Source organism: Arvicola amphibius, chromosome 4 (genome assembly GCF_903992535.2).
Source record: "Arvicola amphibius chromosome 4, mArvAmp1.2, whole genome shotgun sequence".
NCBI classification, from domain to species: domain Eukaryota; kingdom Metazoa; phylum Chordata; class Mammalia; order Rodentia; family Cricetidae; genus Arvicola; species Arvicola amphibius.
In genome coordinates, this window is record NC_052050.1 from 66302776 (window position 1) to 66325224 (window position 22449).

General features: G+C 37.5%; 1 protein-coding gene across 5 annotated transcripts in view; it reads right to left on the reverse strand.

The window, feature by feature from the left end:
* The window catches only part of Rapgef6 (Rap guanine nucleotide exchange factor 6), a 170896-nt gene that overhangs the window by 43740 nt on the left and 104707 nt on the right, over positions 1 to 22449 (reverse strand). For all 5 annotated transcript variants that reach the window (XM_038325883.1, XM_038325882.1, XM_038325884.1 and 2 more), the window contains 5 exons: positions 20790 to 20897; positions 19267 to 19470; positions 16058 to 16166; positions 10591 to 10831; positions 4916 to 5073 (listed from right to left, as the gene is read on the reverse strand). In XM_038325883.1, coding sequence (XP_038181811.1) covers positions 4916 to 5073; positions 10591 to 10831; positions 16058 to 16166; positions 19267 to 19470; positions 20790 to 20897 — 820 coding nt within the window. The remainder of the gene's footprint in view (positions 1 to 4915; positions 5074 to 10590; positions 10832 to 16057; positions 16167 to 19266; positions 19471 to 20789; positions 20898 to 22449) is intronic.

Consider the following 22449-nt stretch of genomic DNA (forward strand, 5'->3'; position numbering starts at 1 on the left):
CCCCCAGATTTTATTTTCATAACACATCCTTTTTAAAAAACGATTTATTTATTTATTATGTATACAGTGTTCTGCCGGCATGTATGCCTGCAGGCCAGAAGAGGGCACCAGATCTTATTACAGATGGTTATGAGCCACCATGTGGTTGCTGGGACTTGAACTCAGGACCTCTGGAAGAGTAGCCAGCTCTCAATCTCTGAGCCATCTCTTCAGACCCTTAGATTTTATTTTATTTATTTATTTTTGGTTTTTTGAGACAGGGTTTCTCTGTAGCTTTGGAGCCTGTCCTGGAACTAGCTCTTGTAGACCAGGCTGGCCTTGAACTCTCAGATATCCGCCTGCCTCTGCCTCCCAAGTGCTGGGATTAAAGGCGTGCGCCTTGGCTAGATTTTATTTTTGAGAAATGAAGCCGGGCGGTGGTGGCGCACGCCTTTAATCCCAGCACTCAGGAGGCAGAGGCAGGCGGATCTCTGAGTTCGAGGCCAGCCTGGTCTACAAGAGCTAGTTCCAGGACAGGCTCTAGAAACTACAGGGAAACCCTGTCTCAAAAAACAACAACAACAACAAAAACAAAAAAAACCCAACCAAACAAAAAGAAATGAAACAAATGAGACAAACAGAAATTCCAGATATCTGAACTTTAAAGCTAGAAACACATTTTTAGAGCACTAACTACATGTATTTTTGAAGATTATTCACTTGTAAGTGTGTATGCTTGATTGTCTGTACAGATGGCACCATGTTCCAGCAATGCTATCGAATCCCATTGAACTGGCTCGAGATCCTCTGAAAGAGTAGTCAGTGCTTGTAACTGCTGAGTAGTGGTCCACTCTCTCAGAGTGATAACTTTAATTTGGTATGTATAAAATAAATACTTTTAGGGAGCTGGTTGTGGTGGCTTATGTCTTTCATCCTGACTCTTGGGAGATAGAGGTAGGCAGATCTGCGGGGCAGCCTGGTTTACCTAGCAAGTTCTAAGATAGCCAGCACTACACAGAGAAACCCTGTTTCAAAAACAAAACCTTTTAAGGGATGTACTGCCCTTGAGATTACACTAAAGATGGAATAAGTTTTCAGGTATTTAGAAGGATCTTTAAGAAAATAAAGTTTACTTTTTCATTCTCTACTCCCCTCCCCCCCCCCCCCCCCCCCGAGCATTTGTGTATCTACTGTGTTTCAGGTGAAGAAAATACAATGGCAAAGAAAGCAGACAAGTCTCTGACCTCAGGAAATTCACTAATACTCAAGAGAGTGGAAAGTGGTTCAAGGAAAGATAGTAACAAGTAGAACAGCTCACAAAGTGGCCAGGGCATGTGCTAACACACACATACACATCAAAGGCTATGGTAGACTATTGCCACACTTGCTCTACTCATATCAAGGGCTGGTAGTGAGTATTTTACTTATTTTATGGCACTTATACAACGAGACAAAATCTCCACAAAACAATGCATGTATAAAACAGGTGGTAATTCATGAACACAAAGACTTAGCAAAAACACAAATGCCCATTACTGGAACTAGTTTAAAGAATTTTTACTATCTCTAATGTTGGTAGAACATGTCATCCAGATACATAAATATTTAAGGTATTCTGTTAAATAAAATGGTGAGTGGAAGTGTACCATCTCATTTAAATTAAAGGGATCGATTGACGCCACATTTTATATTCAACAAAACTTGTGAAAACATCTAAGTAAATTATTGTAAAATCTGAAGGGTGGAGACACTTGTAATTACCCTTTCTCTAAAGTTTTACTTAAAAAGTACATGATATCTGTACTTAAAATTAAAAAGCAGCAAAAAGACTTTAGATAAGACAAAATTAAGTTTGCTACAGAAAATAGGACTTCACCTACTAAATGAAAAAATAGCCATAAAGAGCTCTGTATATAAACTTGGCAGCAGCAGCAGTGGGGGTAGGAGGGACAGGAGTTGGCTTCAAACCTGCCATGAAGCTGAAGGTGAACTTTAACTTCTGCTCTCCACCTAACTGCTGGGTTACAAGCCTGTGCCACTGTGACAGCTGTGAGAGCTGCACAGACTGAACTGTGCCTTCTACAAGGTAAGTGAGCACTCCAACTGAGCTGCATTCCCAGCTCCATACTCTGAATTCTTAAAGCTTCAACTTATGTTAGATGAAAAAGTACTTCCACAGCACTCCATGACACATGTTTATATATATACACACAGAGTAAAAAAAATAAAAATTTAAAAAACTTTTCACAAGTTGTAAAGTGGCATGTATATTCTGTCTTTATATGAAGAAAAAACACACACAGTCACTGAAAATAAATAAAAGGTTTATACCAATGAGCACTACTTCACAAGTGGAAAGAGAACTATGCTTCCTACTTCACTGAGTTCTCTATCAAATGACCTTTTTGAAAATAACAAACTATACACAAAAGACAAAAGAATACCAAGATACTTACAGTAAAAACCAACAGCTGTAGGCAGCAAAAATAAAGCAAAATTATAAAAAGTCAGCAATCAAATCAAACTATTCAGTAGTTCTGCAGCTTTGCCTGCACTGCGATTTTGATCTAGTAAGAACTTTATGCATACAGACTCAACATAGCTGAGCTTGACCGACAAACATCAATAAACGTTGGCTAATGACACACAGTCACTGCAATCAAGTGTGTGGACAGAGCTAACTTTTAGTATTGCTGTTAAATGTATGAAGCTGAATTTGAAGCTGGTAACAGTTTTTCCCAACAAAAATATAAATAACATATTACTGAATAAGTCTTTCACAAAGTTGTGCACTTGGGGGTCTCAAAAGTGAGCTGATAGGTGTATCCAGCTGTAACATGACATGCACACACATGGCAGCCTCAGCTGCATTAGACTTTTTCTAAGCAGATTTAAAGAGCATCTCAGTGTCCTTTCAGGATGCTCTCAAGGAAAGAACTAAGAAACCAATCTGAGAGCTACCCGAGAAGTACCTGCTCCTCAGGGCGGATACAGGTCTACATGTGGAATACTGCCCACCTCCTCCTTTCACTTCTCACTCTTCTTTCCCTTAAGGCCCTCTTTGTTCCTTCAGCATCACTTTCTAATTATTTACTCTATTAATTATGATGATGATGATGTATACATGCATGTAGAGGTCATAGGATGACATGTAGGAGACAGTTCTCTTCTACCACGTGGGTTCTGACAAAACTCTGGTTGTCAGACTTGGAGGCAAGTGTCTTAACTTTAAATAGGCCTTGTGCTGGCTTGTCTTTATCCCTATTATCTATAAATGCTTGGGATGGCAATATAATAAAAAAATCAGCAAATCAGAAATATCATATGCCCTTTCTAAATAACTGCATATTTAGATTGTTCTCTGGAAGTGTAAAAATCTTTTAGTTGTGAATCTTCTATGGAGTGTAAGAAACACCACTGTAGAACACCTACATACAAAGTAAAACAGATTTTGATTCTACCACACGATGAACATGAGAAGTCATTAAAATGCACTGAAAGTGAGTCAGGTGGTGCTCTGTGAGTTTGAGGTCAGCTTGGTCTACAAAGTGAGCTCCAGGACAGCCAGGGATGCCACACAGAGAAACCCTGTCTCAAAAAAACCAAAATACCAAAGGTGCTGAAAATGATGATAAAAGTAGGGTATCTGAGCTTGAGTACTCGAGAGTAACACATTAGAGTAAGAAGCAGTTGACTGGACATGCAGAGAGAACCTACAGCTGGCCAAACACACGTAGGCAAGAAATGATGAAGCAACAGGTTGTCAGAACAGGTGGTTAGAAAGAACATTCATCTACAAAACACATCCTCATGCTGGTACAGGCATTTCCTCTTATGTCACAGAACTGAACCAAGCCTGCTCTTTCCTTGCCTTTGTGACACCTTAGTGCTCACCTTTCCTGAAAGCAAATAACTTAACATACTGGCAGCCAGTTTTATACTTATTTCTGATTTGTCTTCTGACACAACCCTTTATAGGAACTACTAGAACTTTCAAAGCGAAACAATGATTCATTAAAATCTCTGTTCTACAGAGTCTTGACAGCCTTACAGAAAGAATGATGCACAACACCAACTTGCTAGGTGCAGTAACCCTATCGTGCGCGTTGGGAATGGAAGGAAACAATGTACACAACTACTTTCACTAGTCTGGGTTTTTGTTAAACCTTGGGAGTTTTTAGACTGCTATATAATATACAGTACAACCTTCAGTAAATGTTTTCTCTTATGTTGAAGGGTTTTTATTTAAGTTGCTATAGGAAAACACAAACTTTACCAATACACTTGTATTTTCTTTCTGGCACTGAAATATATGTGAATGAATGCTTTTCCTTTGAGCATTAGAACTAAAAATTTAAGTTGAATCAGAAACACTCTGAGGGATCATTTCCCCCATCTTTCCTTTGGGTGCAATTGCATATTCAGTTTTTAATTTTTTCCTGGAAAAGAAAAGTGGTGTATGGCATATAATCGGTTCTTTACAATGAGATTTTTAGATCATAGACTTATGTGAAATTTTATGCCTCTGGGCATCAACACATACAGAAAACAACTTGATGCTCCATTCTGAAAACCATTAGTAGGGAAAACAATGTTATACTATGATAATAATTCTTGACCAAACCAAAACCAAGTCCTCTTTCCCCCCACCCCCGAAAAAACAACTTTAGCTTCAGGTGCTGAGATATAAATTTTACAGTCATTTGTTTTCATTCCATCACTCATCAATTTCTAAAAAATATCACTGGTGCTCTTATTATGAAGTTTTAATTTAGAAAGAAGTAACCTGCTTTGGTAAAAAGACATAAATTTCCCTGGCTTATTGCATGAATCCAAAAACCAGAGGTAAACTCTGCAGGCAAAACCAGTATTTATGGCACAAGTGACTGTGTATCAGGTACCACTTTGGCCACACGACATCACATAGAAACATTACCTGAAGGGTTGGAAAAGTCCAACATGCTGGTGGTAGGCTGCAAGAGATCTGGGCTGCTGGATGAGAGAGTTCCAGGAATTGGCATTATAGCCAGGCTGTGCCTACAGTGCCTGGTTCCCACAATGCTGTCATCTTGTGATTGGCTCAGGCCTCCATCACTTCAAAAGATAGATATATATCACTTTCAAGTATTAGAAGGCACTTACATAGCAAACAATTTGGATTCCTAAGCTCAAGGTAAAATAACAAACTCAATTCAGTGTAATGACTTAAGCAGTTAAGATTAAAACATTTCAGCAACCAAAAAGAATAATTATAATGAAGAGACAGCAATGAAATGTTTTTGAAAATTACATTAAAATGAAACATAAAACGGAAGTAATTCTACTATATCACAAATAATGCTGAATTTGCTTCTTCTGGTTTTGGCAGAAAAACTCAATCTGAATGTTCAGGGACTGCTTGCAATTTGCCAGTCTCAAATTTCAAATATAGTTACTGAGCTATACATAGCCACACAACAGCAACTGTCCTCTCCAAACACATGATAATCACAAGATGATTTAAATCGGTAAGAAGAGTTTGTTCTCTTTTTAGGTTTCAAAAACACATTAACTAAAAAGCCATTACCGCCGGGCGGTGGTGGCGCACGCCTTTAATCCCAGCACTCGGGAGGCAGAGGCAGGCGGATCTCTGTGAGTTCGAGACCAGCCTGGTCTACAAGAGCTAGTTCCAGGACAGGCTCCAAAGCCACAGAGAAACCCTGTCTCGAAAAGAAAAAAAAAAAAAAAAAAAAAAAAAAAAAAAGCCATTACCTAGGGCAACAAGAAACTCTTACAACACTTAGAACTGTTACATAGGTAATTCTAAAATCACAGGAAGGAAAAACAAACACTGTCAGTTAAACTTTGTATATTTCCAGTATCAGTTTAATCATAAGTAAAACTGTTCTAGAGAACTTAGATCACAGTGGGAAAGATTTCCATCATCACCAATGACCAAAATCAGAGTTCTCTCCCCAAACCGACTTAGGTTGAAATATGTTCCTTAGTATCTGTTCTCATGTAAATTTTACTCAGCACAATCTCCTGTCTTGTTTTGCTATACAAACAGGATCACAGAACACTTACAAATTATCATGGCAAAGATTAAACTACAACCTATAAAAATGAGCGATATGGAATATATAGAATACATTAAAGCAAAATATAAGATTGAGGCAGACTATGTAATGAAGCAAGATGGAGAGTAACGGAGTGTTAATAGCAAGAAAACAAGGACGGCCAGGACAAGAGCTGCATAGTCAGGGAGGCATGAGGGCGTGGAACACACTGTAATGGCAGACAGACTGTTAAGTTAGCTGGTTGTCTCAGGTCCTTTCTCTAGCTCGCCACTGGTTGAAGAGCTAAGTCAGCTAAAGTAGATAAAAAATGGTATTCCTGTTCTTATGAAGAGAAGTCAAGTACTTTTACCAAATTAAAATAAGAGCAATTCAAAGCTGGAGAGGAGGAACATTTATTTTAACTGACACCGAGAAGGAGAGGCACAACAACACAACTGATAGAAATACCAGTTATCCCCAAGGAGAAACATCAGTTTACTCTTGGGAGAAGAAAGGTTTTATTTGGTAAGCAATTCCCGCTTACCCTAAACTACATCTCTACAACTTGGTTTGCACTGCTGGCTGTAAAAAAATAAACATTTTAAGATTATCTAAGAGAAGACAAGAAAAGCTGTCAGTATTTGAATCAGAAAAAGTATAAAGACATATGTTTAAACAATAGTCTCTAACTGATTTCTACAAACCCAGCAATTTTTGGATTCATAAGGTTAGGTAACTGAATCCAAAGACACAAAGAGGTGATCTACTCTTACGAACAAAGTAGAAGAAACTACAAAACTAAAAGTAGAATTATTTTTTGGTACAGGGTCTCATGTAGCCTTGGCTGACTTTCAACATTCTAGTAGTGAGAATGATTTTGAATGCCCGATTCTCTTGCCTCCACCTCCAAAGTGTTGGTATTCTATGCTTGCAGCACCACATCTGACTCATGTGGTGCCTAGGATCAAACCCAGAGCCGTCAGATGCTGGGCAAGCACTCTGCCAGTTAAACCATGTCCCCAGCAATAAGTCAGAATTTTTGGTTAAAGGGACTTCACTATAAGTTTACAGAATATGAAAAGATTTTTTTCCCTAATTAAAAGTCCTTATCTAGCTATACTCATGTAAGGCAGGCTATAAATTCATGTTACTTAGGTGTGAGCATGTGGACATGAAAATTCTGTCATGCAGAATTCAAGCCATGACAGGAATGAAACAATTGGCAAAAAAATCCATGCTTAAAGTTTAACGGATAAAACCTATTTGAGAAATAATTATGTCATTTCTTACCAAAACAGTCTCCTGAGAGGTGATGCAGTAACAGAAACAAGACATTTTTGAAAAATTCCTCAATAATTAGTTCCCTAACGCTAAACTTTAGAATAAAATTAGCTTCATTATGAAACCAAGAGGGCACAAAACATCACTAATGTGCATATGAAAAATAACTTCAACATTAAAAGCAAACAAAAAATACGCTGACATTTGGAGAAAAAAGAAGTTCTTAATGCACAAAACAAAGCAATGTTATTTCTAGGAAGATAAAGAATAAAAGTTGAGTGATAAAAAAAAAAAAAGGAAATCTTGACTTCGGAACAGTCTAATATTCTCCAGTTAATTAAAAGTGTACTTTTGTCACAGTTTACAGATGTCCCTCAAATCACTAACTTATTTTCATTGCTTTTTAGGAATAATTTTTCACTTCAAAAGTATGTAATTATTTGGGACTTAAGTGTTATCTACTATTATCTAAAGTATCTATGTCTTTTTATATTCTTTCCTTCTTGTTCCCACAGATGCTATGACAGCTCCTCTGAGATCATGTGGGGAGGAGTGGAGTCTGTCTTCCACCAGGCTGGCCGTAAACTCAGAGGTCGGCCTGCCTCTGCTTCCCGAGTGCTAGGATTAAAGGTAAACACCACTACCAACTGGCATTTACTTAATTTTTAATTTCCATTTAAAAAATCCAAATATTTAAAGTAAGAAACTTGGAAGATAAAGAAAGAAAAAGGGAAAAATTATTTGTACTTTATAAAAAACAAAAAACCCAAAACAGACATCTGGACATTCGTCCTTGTTAATTTTTGTGTCTACATACCATTTAGCTAACTACTTTCTTTCTTTCTTTTTTTTTTTTGGTTTTTCGAGGCAGGGTTTCTCTGTAGCTTTTGGAGCCTGTCCTGGAACTAGCTCTTGTAGACCAGACTGGCCTTGAACTCACAGAGATCCGCCTGCCTCTGCCTCCCAAGTGCTGGGATTAAAGGCGTGTGCCACCAAACGCCCGGCTTCTAACCACTTTCTTCTACTTGGACTTTTAGTATACTTCTAACCTTTATGAGGATCACCTGACTAGAGGAGTTTTCAGGATGAGCAACACAGCAGGACATTACCATCATCAAGGAGCTCTATGGAAAAGGTGTAGTATCCTTAGATAAACATCTATACGAATCACTTGAACTCATGTTCTCTATTATCTACTGATGCCACAGTGATGTTTTCCCCCTAAATGACTTTTAAGAGTTCTTCAGAAAGGGTGAACCTCTGTAGTGGTTTGAATGAGTATGTCCCCTATAGGCGTAAATATTTGAATACTTGGTCCCCCAGCTGGTAGTACTGTCTAGGGCGGCTTAGATAGTGCAGCCTTGTTGGAGGAAGTACAGCACTGGGAGCAGACATTGTGTGTTTATAGTTTTCTTCCATTTCCTGTTTGTGTTCTCTGCAAAATGGTCAACCCTTTGGGTGAGTTTCTGAATGTTAGGCTCGCAGATTTCCCTACATCTAGCTAGACTGCACACTTTTGCAAAAAGCAATCATTTGCTGGATGTGGTGATGCATACCTATTTCTAGCACTTGGGAAGTAGAGGCTGAACAGGGCTGAAGAATTTGAGACTACGCAGGGCTACAGAATAAATATGGTACATGCTGGAACTACATGGGGAGTCCCTGCTTCAAAAAAGCCAAGAACTAGTGCTATGGTTTAATGGCAGAACATTTGCCTTGCATGGGAAAGCCACCCAAAAATTGCAGAAAAATTTATCCAAATTCACTTTAAATGATTTGTAACAAAATAATAATAAAATATATGGTCTCAAAAACCGAGTCAGACAGAGAAAATGAGAAACTAGCTCTCACAAAACTGGCCTCAGAAATCTGTATGATTCTGATTTATCTTTTTGGATTTCAGCAACTGAAATGATTGCCATTTTATGCTACAGCATGAATAGAAGACATGCGTAACACGTTTTTACTCATGTTTGTATTTAGCTAACTGCTTCTTGTGGCACAATGCAAAAAACTCAAAATGCCTACTGATTAATAAATGAAAAACTAAATAAAAATATATTCTGAATTTAAACACACCCATTTCTAGTAGATTTTTCTTCCTTTGTTACTAATACAAAGTTATCATGTGGGAAATGCTCAACTAGCTGCTCCTGGTGATAGCAACTTTGTATCCTGCTATTAACCAGTCCACTCTCCAGAGAGTACGCAACACAACAATGTACACAATCCAGACCAATCCATCAAGGCTTCTGGAAATAAAACTCAAGACATTACCTGCTTAAAGAACTCTCCATGTGAATTATTTTCTGCTCTCTGGCCTCTGGATTTGTTTCCCTTTCCACAGTGACTTCTGGTCATCTCAAACTCTCCCCGGCCTCTTTAGAGTGGGTTACAACTCTAACAGTTTCTTCACCCAGCTTCAACTGGTCTCAGTGTTTGTGATATGTACAATATTAAATATTTTTGCTATTTTAAAGTTATAGTTTTCATAACCTACTCACCTTAATGAAAGCAGTGACTTAGAAATGAACAAGCAATGAGCTTTACAGTTGAAGTATAAAGCAAAGCCATCTGATGCACTTGTCTCCAGTGAGTGACAAATTGAAAGAAGAGAAAATTTGTTTCCCTGGGTAAAGAACTCAGGAAGAATATTTCCTGATCTTTGAGATTTGTGTATGTGTGTGATGGGGGCATGAACAGGCTTGTGTGTGGTCATATGTATAGGGAGACAGTGGATGGCATCAGCTATCTCCTTAATCCCTCTACACATTTTTTCAGACAGGCAACAGAGAATCTCTAGAACCAGAGATTATCAGTTCTGTAAGGCTGGATGGCTAAGAAGCCTCAGGAATACATCTATCCTTTGAGCTCCTGCCACTGCATGATATACATACAGAATGACTGTCTGGAAAAACCCAAATATAAAAAAATTCACCATTAGAATTCAGGATAGAATAAGTAATGCCAGCAGAAAAAAATGATATTTAAAAACTCAAAAATTACCAGCAAAAGATGTACCTCAAAATTTAACGTCCAAATTTATAGATACAGTGATTGAAACTGAACCCAAAACATAAAAATACATAACATAAAACAGTCTTTTATAAAATTCACAACACTGAAAGCTACTATATAGTGATAAATCCACAGAGATAACGCAGAGATTTTTAGATTTTACTCATGTATTATTTAAAGATTTTATGATGTATAAAACAAACATGACTCTTATCCCTACAATAAAAACTTCACTTAATATGACAATCCAACACAATAGATTTGTATTACCTACCTAAAGAGTTTTGGAGGCAAGATACTAAATCGTGTTTTATCCAAAATTTTTCTGATTTTGTTTCTTCCACCTGAAACAGTATTTGCTTTAACTTTCTTATTTCCTTTCTCCTGTGATGTCTGTTCAATATCTCCTGGGACATCTTGGATTGAATGGCGATTACTTTTTTTTTCAGCAATTTTGGGAATATGAGGTATACCAGATTTCTCTTGTTCAGTCCTACTGAGCAGTTCTTTGAACACTGTGGAAATAAATAAATTCATCATTTCCCCTTTCCTTACTAAAATGTTTTTACCAACACATTTTAGGGATAAATACCATCAGGTTCACACTCACTTTAAAATTATCTGCTAGATCCCCAAAGTTATAAAATTAAGTCATTAGGAATAACCGAAAAAAAAAAGGGTATGCTGCTAGCATGTGTGAAAATGTGCACAACTAAATTAAATGAGATCGCCTGGTCCCATACAGCCTTACCACAACTGAGCTGCACCCCAGCCTGAGAGGTTGCCTTTCTTTGTCCTTTCCCCTTCCCTTCCCTTCTCTCTCCTTCTTGCTTTCCTCCCCACCTTCCTTTTGTTTTGACACAGGATTTTGCTTCACAGGTTGGGATTGAACTCTCAATTATCTTCCTGCCCTGGCCTCCCCAAGTGCTGGGATTACATGTATGTGCCACTCCAATGGGCTTGTTAAAGCAAAATAACAAACAGCAGCAGCAGCAACAACAACACACCCAACAGATATTAACTGCGCATACTTGTGAAGATCAGGATGTCATTCTATGCAATCATGCAACATACATCATCGTATCTTTCATTTTTGCACTCTTCTTCACATCTTTCCTAACCTCTAGAAATCTTAACCCTGCCTTCAGGTGAATATTGCTTTAGCTGCCAGAGAAGAGAGAAAATGCCATACTTGTCTTTGTGTGTCAGACTGGGCTACCTTAGCATAATATCTTTCAGCTCCATCCACTTTGGCCAAGTGTCAAGATTTGACCTCTGTTATGGCTTAATACTCCCGAGTATTATATACCATCCTTTAACTTATTATTGTGCCTCAAGATGACTTCTAATCTTAGCTATTTGTAAAAGCAGCAAAAAAACAGCATGCAGGTATCTTCATTTCTGGCTTCATTTCTTGTGGCTATCCACTGAGGAGTGAGACAGCACCATCACACAATAGTTCTACTGTTAAGCTATATGAGGAACTTCTCATTCTCTCTTCGGGAGTTACACTAAGTTACATTGGGAATGACAGTGTAAAGAGTTTCTTTCTTAAGGGAAGCAAACTAGAGCTTACCCTGTGGTAAGCTCAAAAGTTAAGGCAATCCTGAGGGCACAGCGCAGGAGGGCTGACTCTGACCCCCCCCCCCCCCGTCTACCATGTGGCGGCATATGTGCGTGAAAGATGCCTTCCCCTCCACACCCATTACTACCTGTAGCAGGTGAGAAAGCTGGCCCTAGGGTCACAACAGTGAGAGAACTAGCCCTTATCCTTACCAGCTGCACCCAGGAGAGCTGACCCCATGCTCCCCTCATATATCCCCTACGGCAATAAAGAGAGAGGGTCCTTGCACCTCACCTGGCAAAACAGTAGAGTTGACTATGGGTGGTATGAGTGGGTGATCCGGATCTGAGAGTAGGAGAACTGGCCTTGCTCCCTGCTGCAGGTGGCAATGGGTAAACTACATGGGGCAGTGCTGGAGAGCTTGCCTGGGTAGTAATAATGAGGGACTGGTGATATATTCAACCCAGCTACCACCCAGGCCCAGAACTAGGTCTATGAGTTGGCCAATCCCAACATCCACATCATCTATGAATATGTGAATGGGATGAACCTACAGATCCAAAACATCAGGATCTCCAAGACACAGGACAACAAGATATCTAAGAGGAGCCCAAGTGAGAGCCCATTATCAGTGGTGTAGCAGAAACTAGAGGCGTCAAGCCAGGCCAGACTGTGGCAGTGAACACTTGCAAATAAGGATGAACGGACTAAAGGGTGAACTGTGACTCAACTGGCCACACTACAGCTGCCACGACAGGATTATTTTCTCTCTCATTTGTTTTGTTTAGCTTTTCTTTTAAATTTGGTTTTGTTGAGGGGAGGGGGGTTCTAAGAGCAGAGGATGCATTCAAGGGAATGAGGAGATAAGTGGATACCAGAATGTATGATTTAAAATCCACAAATAAACAATAAAAGTTAAAAAGTTTCTTTCTCATACACCCTCGTGATCAACATATGCTATATTTTTCTTCTGTGTTTAAATATACTTATGACAGAAGATAACTGTGGCCTTGATTTACAGTTTTCTGATGGTTAATAATATAGAGTACTTTCTCAAATATTTGTTTGGCCATGTTTGTTTTTTCTCTTGTGAACTGTTTCTTTTTTCCTTTTTTGGAGACAATGTTTCACAATGTATCTCAGCCAGGTCATGAATATTCACTCCTGACTCATCCTCCAAGTCCTCTCCTTTCATTGCTTTGTCTTATTTTTTGGAGATAGGGTTTGGGTAGTTCACGCTAGCCTTGGAGGCTAATCCTCCTGCCTCCACCATACCAGTTTTTTTGAAGTTTTTAATATGGTCTAGATATTAAACTTCTGTTAGAACTGCCAAATATTTTTTCCCATTCTGTAGGGTCTTTAACAAAGACAAGACTACAGTGCCCAAGTATGATGCAAACATATAAAAATGACATTAAAGTTGAGATTTATTTTATGTGTACATGAGTGTCTGCCATGCATCTGCATGTGCCTGCTGAGTCCAGAAGAGGGCACCAGATTCCCTGAATATGGAGTTACAGGATGATACTGCCTGATGTGGTGGTTGGGAACATAACTCAGGTCCTCTGGAAGAATAGCAAGTGAGCTTTTTAACCAGCGAACCATCTCTCCAGCACCAAGAGAGACATTTTACTCTGCCTTCAAAGTATAAGGTATCTTTAGGATTCCTCTTTAATAGATATTTTGCTTTACTAAATTAAAGTTCCTTTCAGCTTTTGGTTTTCAAATTTCACCTTTGTTAAAACCACCTGGCAAAGATAAAAATAGCTTTTCATGCAAGGCTTTTCTCTTGACATTCAGAACCAGGAGCAAAATTTTCAAGTTTTCCTGGGTCCCCCTGAGAGGGAGCTACAGCTGAGTTCTATCTTTTGAGGAGGTCTGTGAGAGCTCCAGTTTGCTAAGGTGATGCTGGGTGCTCTTGTCTTCGTGAGAAGTGAACCATGAGTATCCCTAAGAGTTGTTTATTTCTCAATGACTTGTGTTTTTTTTTTTTCCTTTCCTCATTTTTCTGTTCTTGTTTCAAGAGATAAAGTTTTAAATCACTAGACAGGTTTTCTGCCCCTTCCTTGAATCAACTTTTCTTCTTCATAATCTGAAAAGGGATCATCCTCTACGCCCATCTTCTGCTTTTCCTTACACCTGATGTCTGACCCAATTTTATGACAGTGCCAGTTATTGTGAACACTATGAAAAGATAAAAGTACTCCCTCCATTTCTACAAATGTTGTATGAATGCTAGTTTGAGGTCGACTTTGGTGTTCTGCTTGGCTGATGGCATTCTACCTGGGTTAAGGCAGCTCCCACACTTCTATGGTACCATGTAGTTCCCTATCCTTGACCACAACCAGTGTAGGATCCTGGGAGGACAAAAGTATTCTTACTACCCAGAAGCTCTTAGGCATGGCTTCCCTGCCTCCTACATCCAAAAGTCTTCATTTTTTCCCCCCAGGGTCCATGTTGCTAAATACTTGGCACCAGTCAGTAAATATTTGTTACAGATGCAAAGCACTCTCAGGTATTAGATCCTTAAGAATTATATAAAATACACTTGAGACAGAAAGCTTGAGAGAAACTTAATTTGCTTAAGGTGACAGAGTAAAGATTGCTTTCATATTTTTCAAAATTGAAATTCTTTAATATGACCTAAAAGTTGGCATTGGTAGATAGTATAAATCCCCAGAAAGTAAAAAGCTCTGAAGGCTTCTTTATTGAGCACTAAAATAGAAGGCTGGAAAACTGTCCAACGACAATTTGAGGTATCCAAGGCACTCAGATGAAAATCTCAAAATACTTCATTTTTCTCTATGACTGAACACAGTTTAAAGAAAGACAAGCAAAAGTGAAGAGTAAACAAATAAATCAAAAAAACCCCAAACACATCAGAGGTGGGGCATACTCATAGGGTTCTATCATTCTCATAGCAATCTAATCATCCTAAAGGGATTTTCTCCCCCTGTCTTGAACTCCTAAGTGGTTTTTTAATTGTTATTCTAGATGTATTGGCATTGTTCTCATGATTTTGGCCAAAATTCAATGGAGTCTAAAGCAAATGGTAATAAATTTTTCATAAAAATTATAATATCAAATGAATTAGGTATATTTGATTAAAAACACAAACTTTATCTTTTTAAATAAAGATTTATTTTATTGTTAGTTTATGTGTGTGTTTTACATGCCAATATGGAGTCAGATAAGAACAAATCAGAGTGGCAGATGGTTGTGAACCACCACGTAGGTGCTTGGTTTTCTGGAAGAACATCTAGTACTTTTAACCACTGAGCCATTTCTTCAGCCCCCAAAGCACAAGCTTAATACATGTTTTAATCAGATATAAATAAGAAAAACAAAACAGCCCAGGGCCCAGTCTCTCATACCACAGCTACTAGAAATATTTCTACAAAGAAAGGAGGACATGTCGCTTACAAATCTCTTCATAGATTTCAAATGCTTCACTGAATTTATCTGATGAAACAACTCTGGCATTTGATTCGTTGCAGAAAGCTAGCTTTGTACATTTCGAGTGGAAAAGAGACTGGTTATGACTTCTAAGCTTTATTCAAATTATTCAAGTTTTATTACTGCACTCTGCACTATATAATATAGTACACAATAAAAGCTCAATGGATACTTTATACATAACTGAAGCTGTATCTCTATTTTCATAAAATTTAGATTATATAAAAATTATAGATTATAAAAGCATAATAACCTTAGCATCTTACACAAAACAAGCCTTTTATTCTGTTTCTGATTTTCAAAGATAGGGTTTCTCTGTGTAGCCCTGTCATGAAACTTACTCTGTAGACCAGGTTGGCTCTGAACTCACAGAGACCCACCTGCCTCTGCCTCCCAAGTGCTGGGATTAAATGCGTGCACCACCACTGCCTGGCAGAAGTTTATATTTTACTATTATCTACCTCACTGAAAAAAAATTCTTTTTTTTTTTAAAGATTTATGTATTTATTATGTATATGGTGTTCTGTCTGTATGTCTGTCTGCAGGCCAGAAGAGGACACCAGATCTCATTATAGATAGTTGTGAGCCACCATGTGGGTGCTGGGCAATGAATTTACGACATCTGGAAGGGCAGCCTATGAGCTCTCTCTCTAGCTCCCTTACTTTTTTATTTACACAAAATAAAACAAAACCTTACCTCAGTAGCTTTTACAAAACTTACCAAAAATGTTGGTCTTCACAGTAAGTGCAAGGTGAGTATTATTCCTCAAAATTTCAAGAGCTTTAACAAATGTAATATTCTCAAAATTTTGTCCATTGACTTCCATTATCTTGAAAAAATTTTAAAATGCAAATTAAAAAGATATAGTATTAGTATCATCTATTACTTCATAAGTTTAATATTAGAAAAACCAAAATAGAACTTGAATAAATCACACCATATGCAAGCAATGATTATTGTTTTTAGAAACTGGACTACCTTTTGTTTCCCTGTACTGTATAATTTCCAAATCTTCCATCATACGTACTCAAACAGAGAAAAGAGAGACTTGATTTCTTGGATATCCACACATGCATTCCACATGTATGTGAATAAGAACACATGCACACACTAAACAGAATTACATATATATGTATATATGCGTGTATATGTACACACACACACGATGGTTTTAAGCATACAGCTTTCAAATCATCTAAAGAGAAATTTAGTATATTTCAAGGTGAAAAAATTCATTTAAAATCAGCATGCTAATGTTGGATGTAACAGTGCATGCCTAGAATCCCAATACTAGGACAAGACGACTGAAAGTTCAGGGTTATATAGTCAGTCTCTGTCTTAAGAAAAAAAATTTAGATTTGTTATTTTTAACTAATAAAAGCACCAGGTAGTCAACCCAAAGCAGCACTATTATGATGGTTTTTCTCCAGGTGAAAAACTGCTTAATTTGGCTGTACCCCATTACTACACAAAAAGCTTCTTGGAAGAAGAAGAAACCAAAATGAAAAATACCAAGGGCAAAGCATAAAAAGGTAAAAATCAAATAAGCAGAAATTCAGCAGTGAATAAACACAGTAGAGAAGACAGATCTCAGAAGTGACAAAAATTCTCAAAGGTAAAGAGGACACAAAACAATATATTATGAAAAGAAAAATCAATGTAAGGAAAATTCAGAATTCTAAAAGGACATCAGGCCCAGAGTGATGGTGCACATCTTTAATTACAGTGTTTTGGAGGCTGAGACAGATGGATTTTTGAAGTTTGAGGCCATGAGGGTCTACAGAGTGAGTTCCAGGTCAGCCAGAAACATGATATTGTGAGATTCTGTCTCAAAAAACAAAACAAAACAAAAAGATTTATATCTACATACCAAAATGCCATAGCACTGAACAGAGATCCACATTTTAATAATTCTCAGTGACAACTTTGAATCTCAAGGACAGAGAATAAAGATGTTTATGTGTAGGAATCAATAATATAAAAGAAAAATAAAGCCGATTTTAACTTCTAATATTATACAATATAAGATGATATTTTTCTGTAACCTCAGTGTTATTAAGGAATAAAATCCTAACTTTATACCACATTGACTAAAAATATCTTCAGATATATACAAACTTATGTCTGTAAAATGAATAATAACAGGGAGATATGATCTAGACAAAGTGGATCAAGGGAAGATGGATAGAAGAGGCAAAACCACAATAAATTTCATTGTTAGGAATGTAAGTTTTGGATTTCACAGTCCTCCCACGCACTGTGAGAAATATCTTTAAAAGTTTTATGATGAAACACTGGAAAATATATATTAATTCTAGGATACTGGCTATTAGATATTTTTAATGAGTAGACCGAGGAATAGGCCAATTAAAAAAAAAACACAAAAAAACACTTCCTTAAGGAACATCAAAGGATTGCTACATTTTTTTCTCGTTTTTGAGACAGGGTCTCACTGCAGCTATCCCTGGCTGGCCTGGAACTCAGAGATACACCTACCTGTCTTTGGCTCCTGAGGCTGGGATTAAAGGCGTGCATCACCATGCCTGGCCCCCTACTTTACACCTCACCATCTCCCTCGGTTTCTGATAATATGAGCATTTGCAGGTTGTTTAGTGGCTTCTATTCCCTATGTACCGGCAATAATTCTTAAGTTTTTAATACCCAAAAATATTTTTAGGGACTTGAAATGTAGTAGAGTAAAATACAGTGCTCATCTATCATGTCTGAGGCCTTGGGTTCAATCCCTAGATACACTCTCAACAAACCAAATCAAACAATAAAAACAACAACAAATATGTGTGCACATGTCTAGTTTTAGACATTGCCAAATGATGGTCATATTGTATGTGAACTTAAGGTCAGCAAGAAAATAATTCTTTGGTGCACATGAGAGACATCTATAAAGCTTTTGTAAAAATACACATTCCTGGGGTAAGGAAGAAAGTTGATGCTGACTGCTTGCCTCACAGTGCAAACCTTGGCCTGATCTCCAGTATTAGAAATAAAAACAACAAAAAGTGGCAACAGATTCCCAACTTTTCTGTTGATGATATTTTTAAGACTGAGACAATCCTGGAAATTACATTTTATGCAGAAGATACATTATATCACACTTTGAATTAGGACGCACAATAGCTACTTAATGACTAAAAGCATAAACCAACCAGGTCTAATGGCACATGCCTTTAATCCCAGCACTGGGAGTTAAAGGATTTCTGTGAGTTCCAGACCAGCCACAGCTAGCTATACAAGTGAGACCTTGTCTTAAAAACCAAAAAGAACAACAACAACAAACCAAAAAAAAAAAAAAAAGAAAAAAAAATCAAACAAACAAATCCCCAAAAGAATAAATCCCTACCCAATTCCTCCCATGTCTCAGTTTCTCCTGGTCCCTCATATAGTTCTCTGCTTATAAATGTAGCCGTGGTACCATATATTAGTTAATATGATAACATGATTTAATCTTCAGCCACCTACATTTGAAAGTACTATGAAGCATCTATTCTGTCAAACTTGTAAGGTGCTAATTAATGAACATCTTTCTGGAATATTCTGAAGTTGTCAAGGAAAAATTTCACAATCCTTAGAAAATAAGAAGGGCTATTCAAAGTAGGCTATACTGATTGAGCCCCATAGAACACATGATTTTCAACCCTCTATTACAAAATTTTCCATCAAAAGTAATGAATATATGTTAAGTATTTTAAAAATAAACCTTATTTAAATGTTAACACTAGGGCTGTGAAGATGTACGATTGGGAAAAAAGGGTAAGCAGTGCTTGAGGAACAACACTCAAAACTGTCCTCTGGTACACACACACACATTATCTTTCTCTCTCAACTATCACCTTCCTCCAAAGAAAAGAAACAAAAGTAACAGATGTACTGCTTATAAAAGTTTTTATCTAAGTGTGGGATTATTTACTTACCTGATCACCCCGTTTCAGTCCTGCATCAGCAGCTTTGCTACCAGGTTCTACGCCTTCAACAAAAACACCAAATCCCTTCTCACTGCCTCCATTAAGGCTGAAGTGCAGCGGCGACTCACGGGACGCCTTCTGTAGCACAACTTGCCTCCACTTAGCCTTTGCAGCACAGGCAATATTCAATAACCTGAGATGACCATTCATTTTCTGTGAAGTAGAAAAGATTACAATGAACATTTATGTACCTATTCTTACAGGCTTTAAAAAAATATACATTGGTTATGATTAGGACCAAAACACAAACTACAGAACATGTGAACAAAACTGGAAAAGGTCCTTCCACTCCAGAGCACTCAACAAAATTCCTTAACAGGGTTTTAAAAGACTTTTAGATAATGAAAGGTTATTCCTGAATGTTCAAAGTTCTTATCACACTATCTTGTATACCTCCTAGCTAAAACAGAGTGATTTCCTTTCTGAATACTTATATTGTTTAATACTCAGACACATTCAGAAAATACTTAACTCTTTAATAAATTCAGTAAGTCTAATTTGAAGTTCTATTCCTATTTGAATATTCAATTATTCTCAAACAGGTAATGCAACATGTTTGTGAACATTATATGGCTCTAATAAGCCAAAGATCTTTTTTCTTCCAGGGCAGGAGTCAAATTCTATACTTGTACATAATAATAATGTTGAGTGGGAGATTTCAATAAATATTTGATTATTTGTTGGGGGTGGGAAATCCCATAACTCAATCTTTCCTTCCAGTGTCTCTTAAATAACTGCACACCAGTACTGCAAGAGCTACATGATTTGGTGTGCCTCAATGGTCTATTAGCCAAGTTCCCCAATCTCTGTTCAAGTTTCCTCATTTTGCACGGGGTAGATATGCTGTAGGAAAGTCTACAGGAACTGAGGGGTAAGAAAGGGACCAGAGCCGCCACTTTCTTCCTTCCGTGTCCAACTCAATTTACTCTGGGAACTATGCTCCTGAGTATTTTCTCTGTGACGGTTTCTTTTTAGGTTATTACATTGACTACCTCATTGTAGTCCTCACATAATCTCTCATAACTGGAGACTAAATTTTTTTTTATTAAGATCTAAGGTATAAAGCTTATGCAATCTGTTCAAGTGCACAGTTCTAACTAGAGGATAGCTCCAAAACAGAAATGAACATAGAAGATCCACCGATTTTTATTTTAGTGAGGAATTCTCATCCAAAAACAGATCTGGGGGGCTGGAGAGATGGCTCAGAGGTTAAGAGCACTGACTGCTCTTCCAGAGGTCCTGAGGTCCTGAGTTCAATTCCCAGCAACCACATGGTGGCTCACAGCCATCTGTAATGAGATCTGGTGCCCTCTTCTGGCATGCAAGCATACATGGAAGGAGTGCTGTATACATAATAAATAAATAAATCTTAAAAAAAAAAAACAGATCTGGGAGAAGATGGAAGTTGTTCTGAGTTGCTGTTCTTGCTGAGGGAGTAGAGAGACCCCTGAATTATAAAAACAACTTCTTACTGTATCTTCCAGATTTTTTTCAAATTCTTCTAGAAATCGAGTCATAGCGGGATCACCTTCAAAATCATTAAAATGATTATTTACCCATAAGAGTACAATCCGGGTCACCTGTGGAAAGGAGGAAGCATGTGGTTATGTGAAGCATTCATTCTGTCTGGCTAGTCACTCTTGAGCTTCATTTTACACAAAAGGCGTGTTCTAACAGAGGCACAGTTTAATTTCAATGTATGCTTCCCTTGGTTCTGAAAGAAGTCACAAAAGTCACAAACTGGGATGTGCATTTTACATGTGTCTTAAATACAATTCTCTGTTGTTAAGTGCAGGTAGTCATTTCAATTAGAACATATCATTGAAAGTGTTTCTACAATTAAGAATGTACTTGAGGGCTGGAGAGATGGCTCAGAGGTTAAGAGCATTGCCTGGTCTTCCAAAAGTCCTGAGTTCAATTCCCAGCAACCACATGGTGGCTCACAACCATCTGTAATGGGGTCTGGTGCTCTCTTCTGGCCTGCAGGCATACACACAGAATACTGTATACATAATAAATAAACAAATAAATAAATAAAATTTTTTTTTAAAAAAGAATGTACTTGACTAATATTTCTACGAAAAACAGATCTAATATTCCATTAAATGTTGTCAAACTTTCAAAGTGGTGAGTTAGTTTATTTTGTCTGACAGGTTAAGTAAAAAATTAAGACATGTGGGTGAAAAGTGGTATACTTCATTTGGTTTTGAGTGGACTTCCATATGTGCAATCATGATGAACATATGCTTCTTGGCTACGTATAAATCTTCTTCAAATAAGTGTTTATTCCAGTCATTTGTTCTTTTTTTAATCATGTTGCTTGTCTTTCTGCCCTTCAGTTCTAAAAGTTCTTTATGTATTCTGGTTAGTAAAATCTTACTGAATCTATGATTTGCAAATCAGTATGTTGTTTTGTGCATTTTTTTTGTTTTTTCCATTTTCATATTTGTGTGGGGCATGCATGTGCAGGTCTGAGGTTGATGTTGGTAATTATCCTCCATCAGTCTTCTACCTTATTCACTGAGTCAGGGACTTTCAATCAAACCCAGAGCTTGCTGATATAGCTTTTCTTGCAAGACAGTGTACACTGGGGAGCCCTATTTACACCTTCTGAGGCTGGAATTGTAGGCTGGCTGCCATGCCCATCTGGCCTTTACCTGGGGTCTTGGAATCCAAACTCACATCCCGAACCTTGCCTAACAAAGTATTTTAGTTACTGGGCCATCTCCCAAGCCCCTATTTTTGCACTTCTTGATAGTACTTTTTGATACAGAAAAAAAGGTCTTAATATTGGAAGTTCTGTTTATCTGTCTTTTTCTTTTCTTGTTTGTGCTTTGGGTGTCACAGCTGCAGAACTATAGCGAAACCCAAAGTCAATTAGTCTAAGAGCATTATAATTTTAGTTCTTAAGAAATATTTTCATTTATTACTTACTGTGTATGCTCATGATATACATGTGGGATACATGTGCCATGGTGTGTACTAAGGTGAAAAGATAACTTTGTGGAGCTGGTTCTCTCCTTTCACTAGACTGTTTACAAAGTTACTCAGGTAAACTTATTTTTTTTTTTCATTAAAAAACAACAACACCCCATGTGATATATAAGATGCAAAAGTGTTAAAATATAAAGG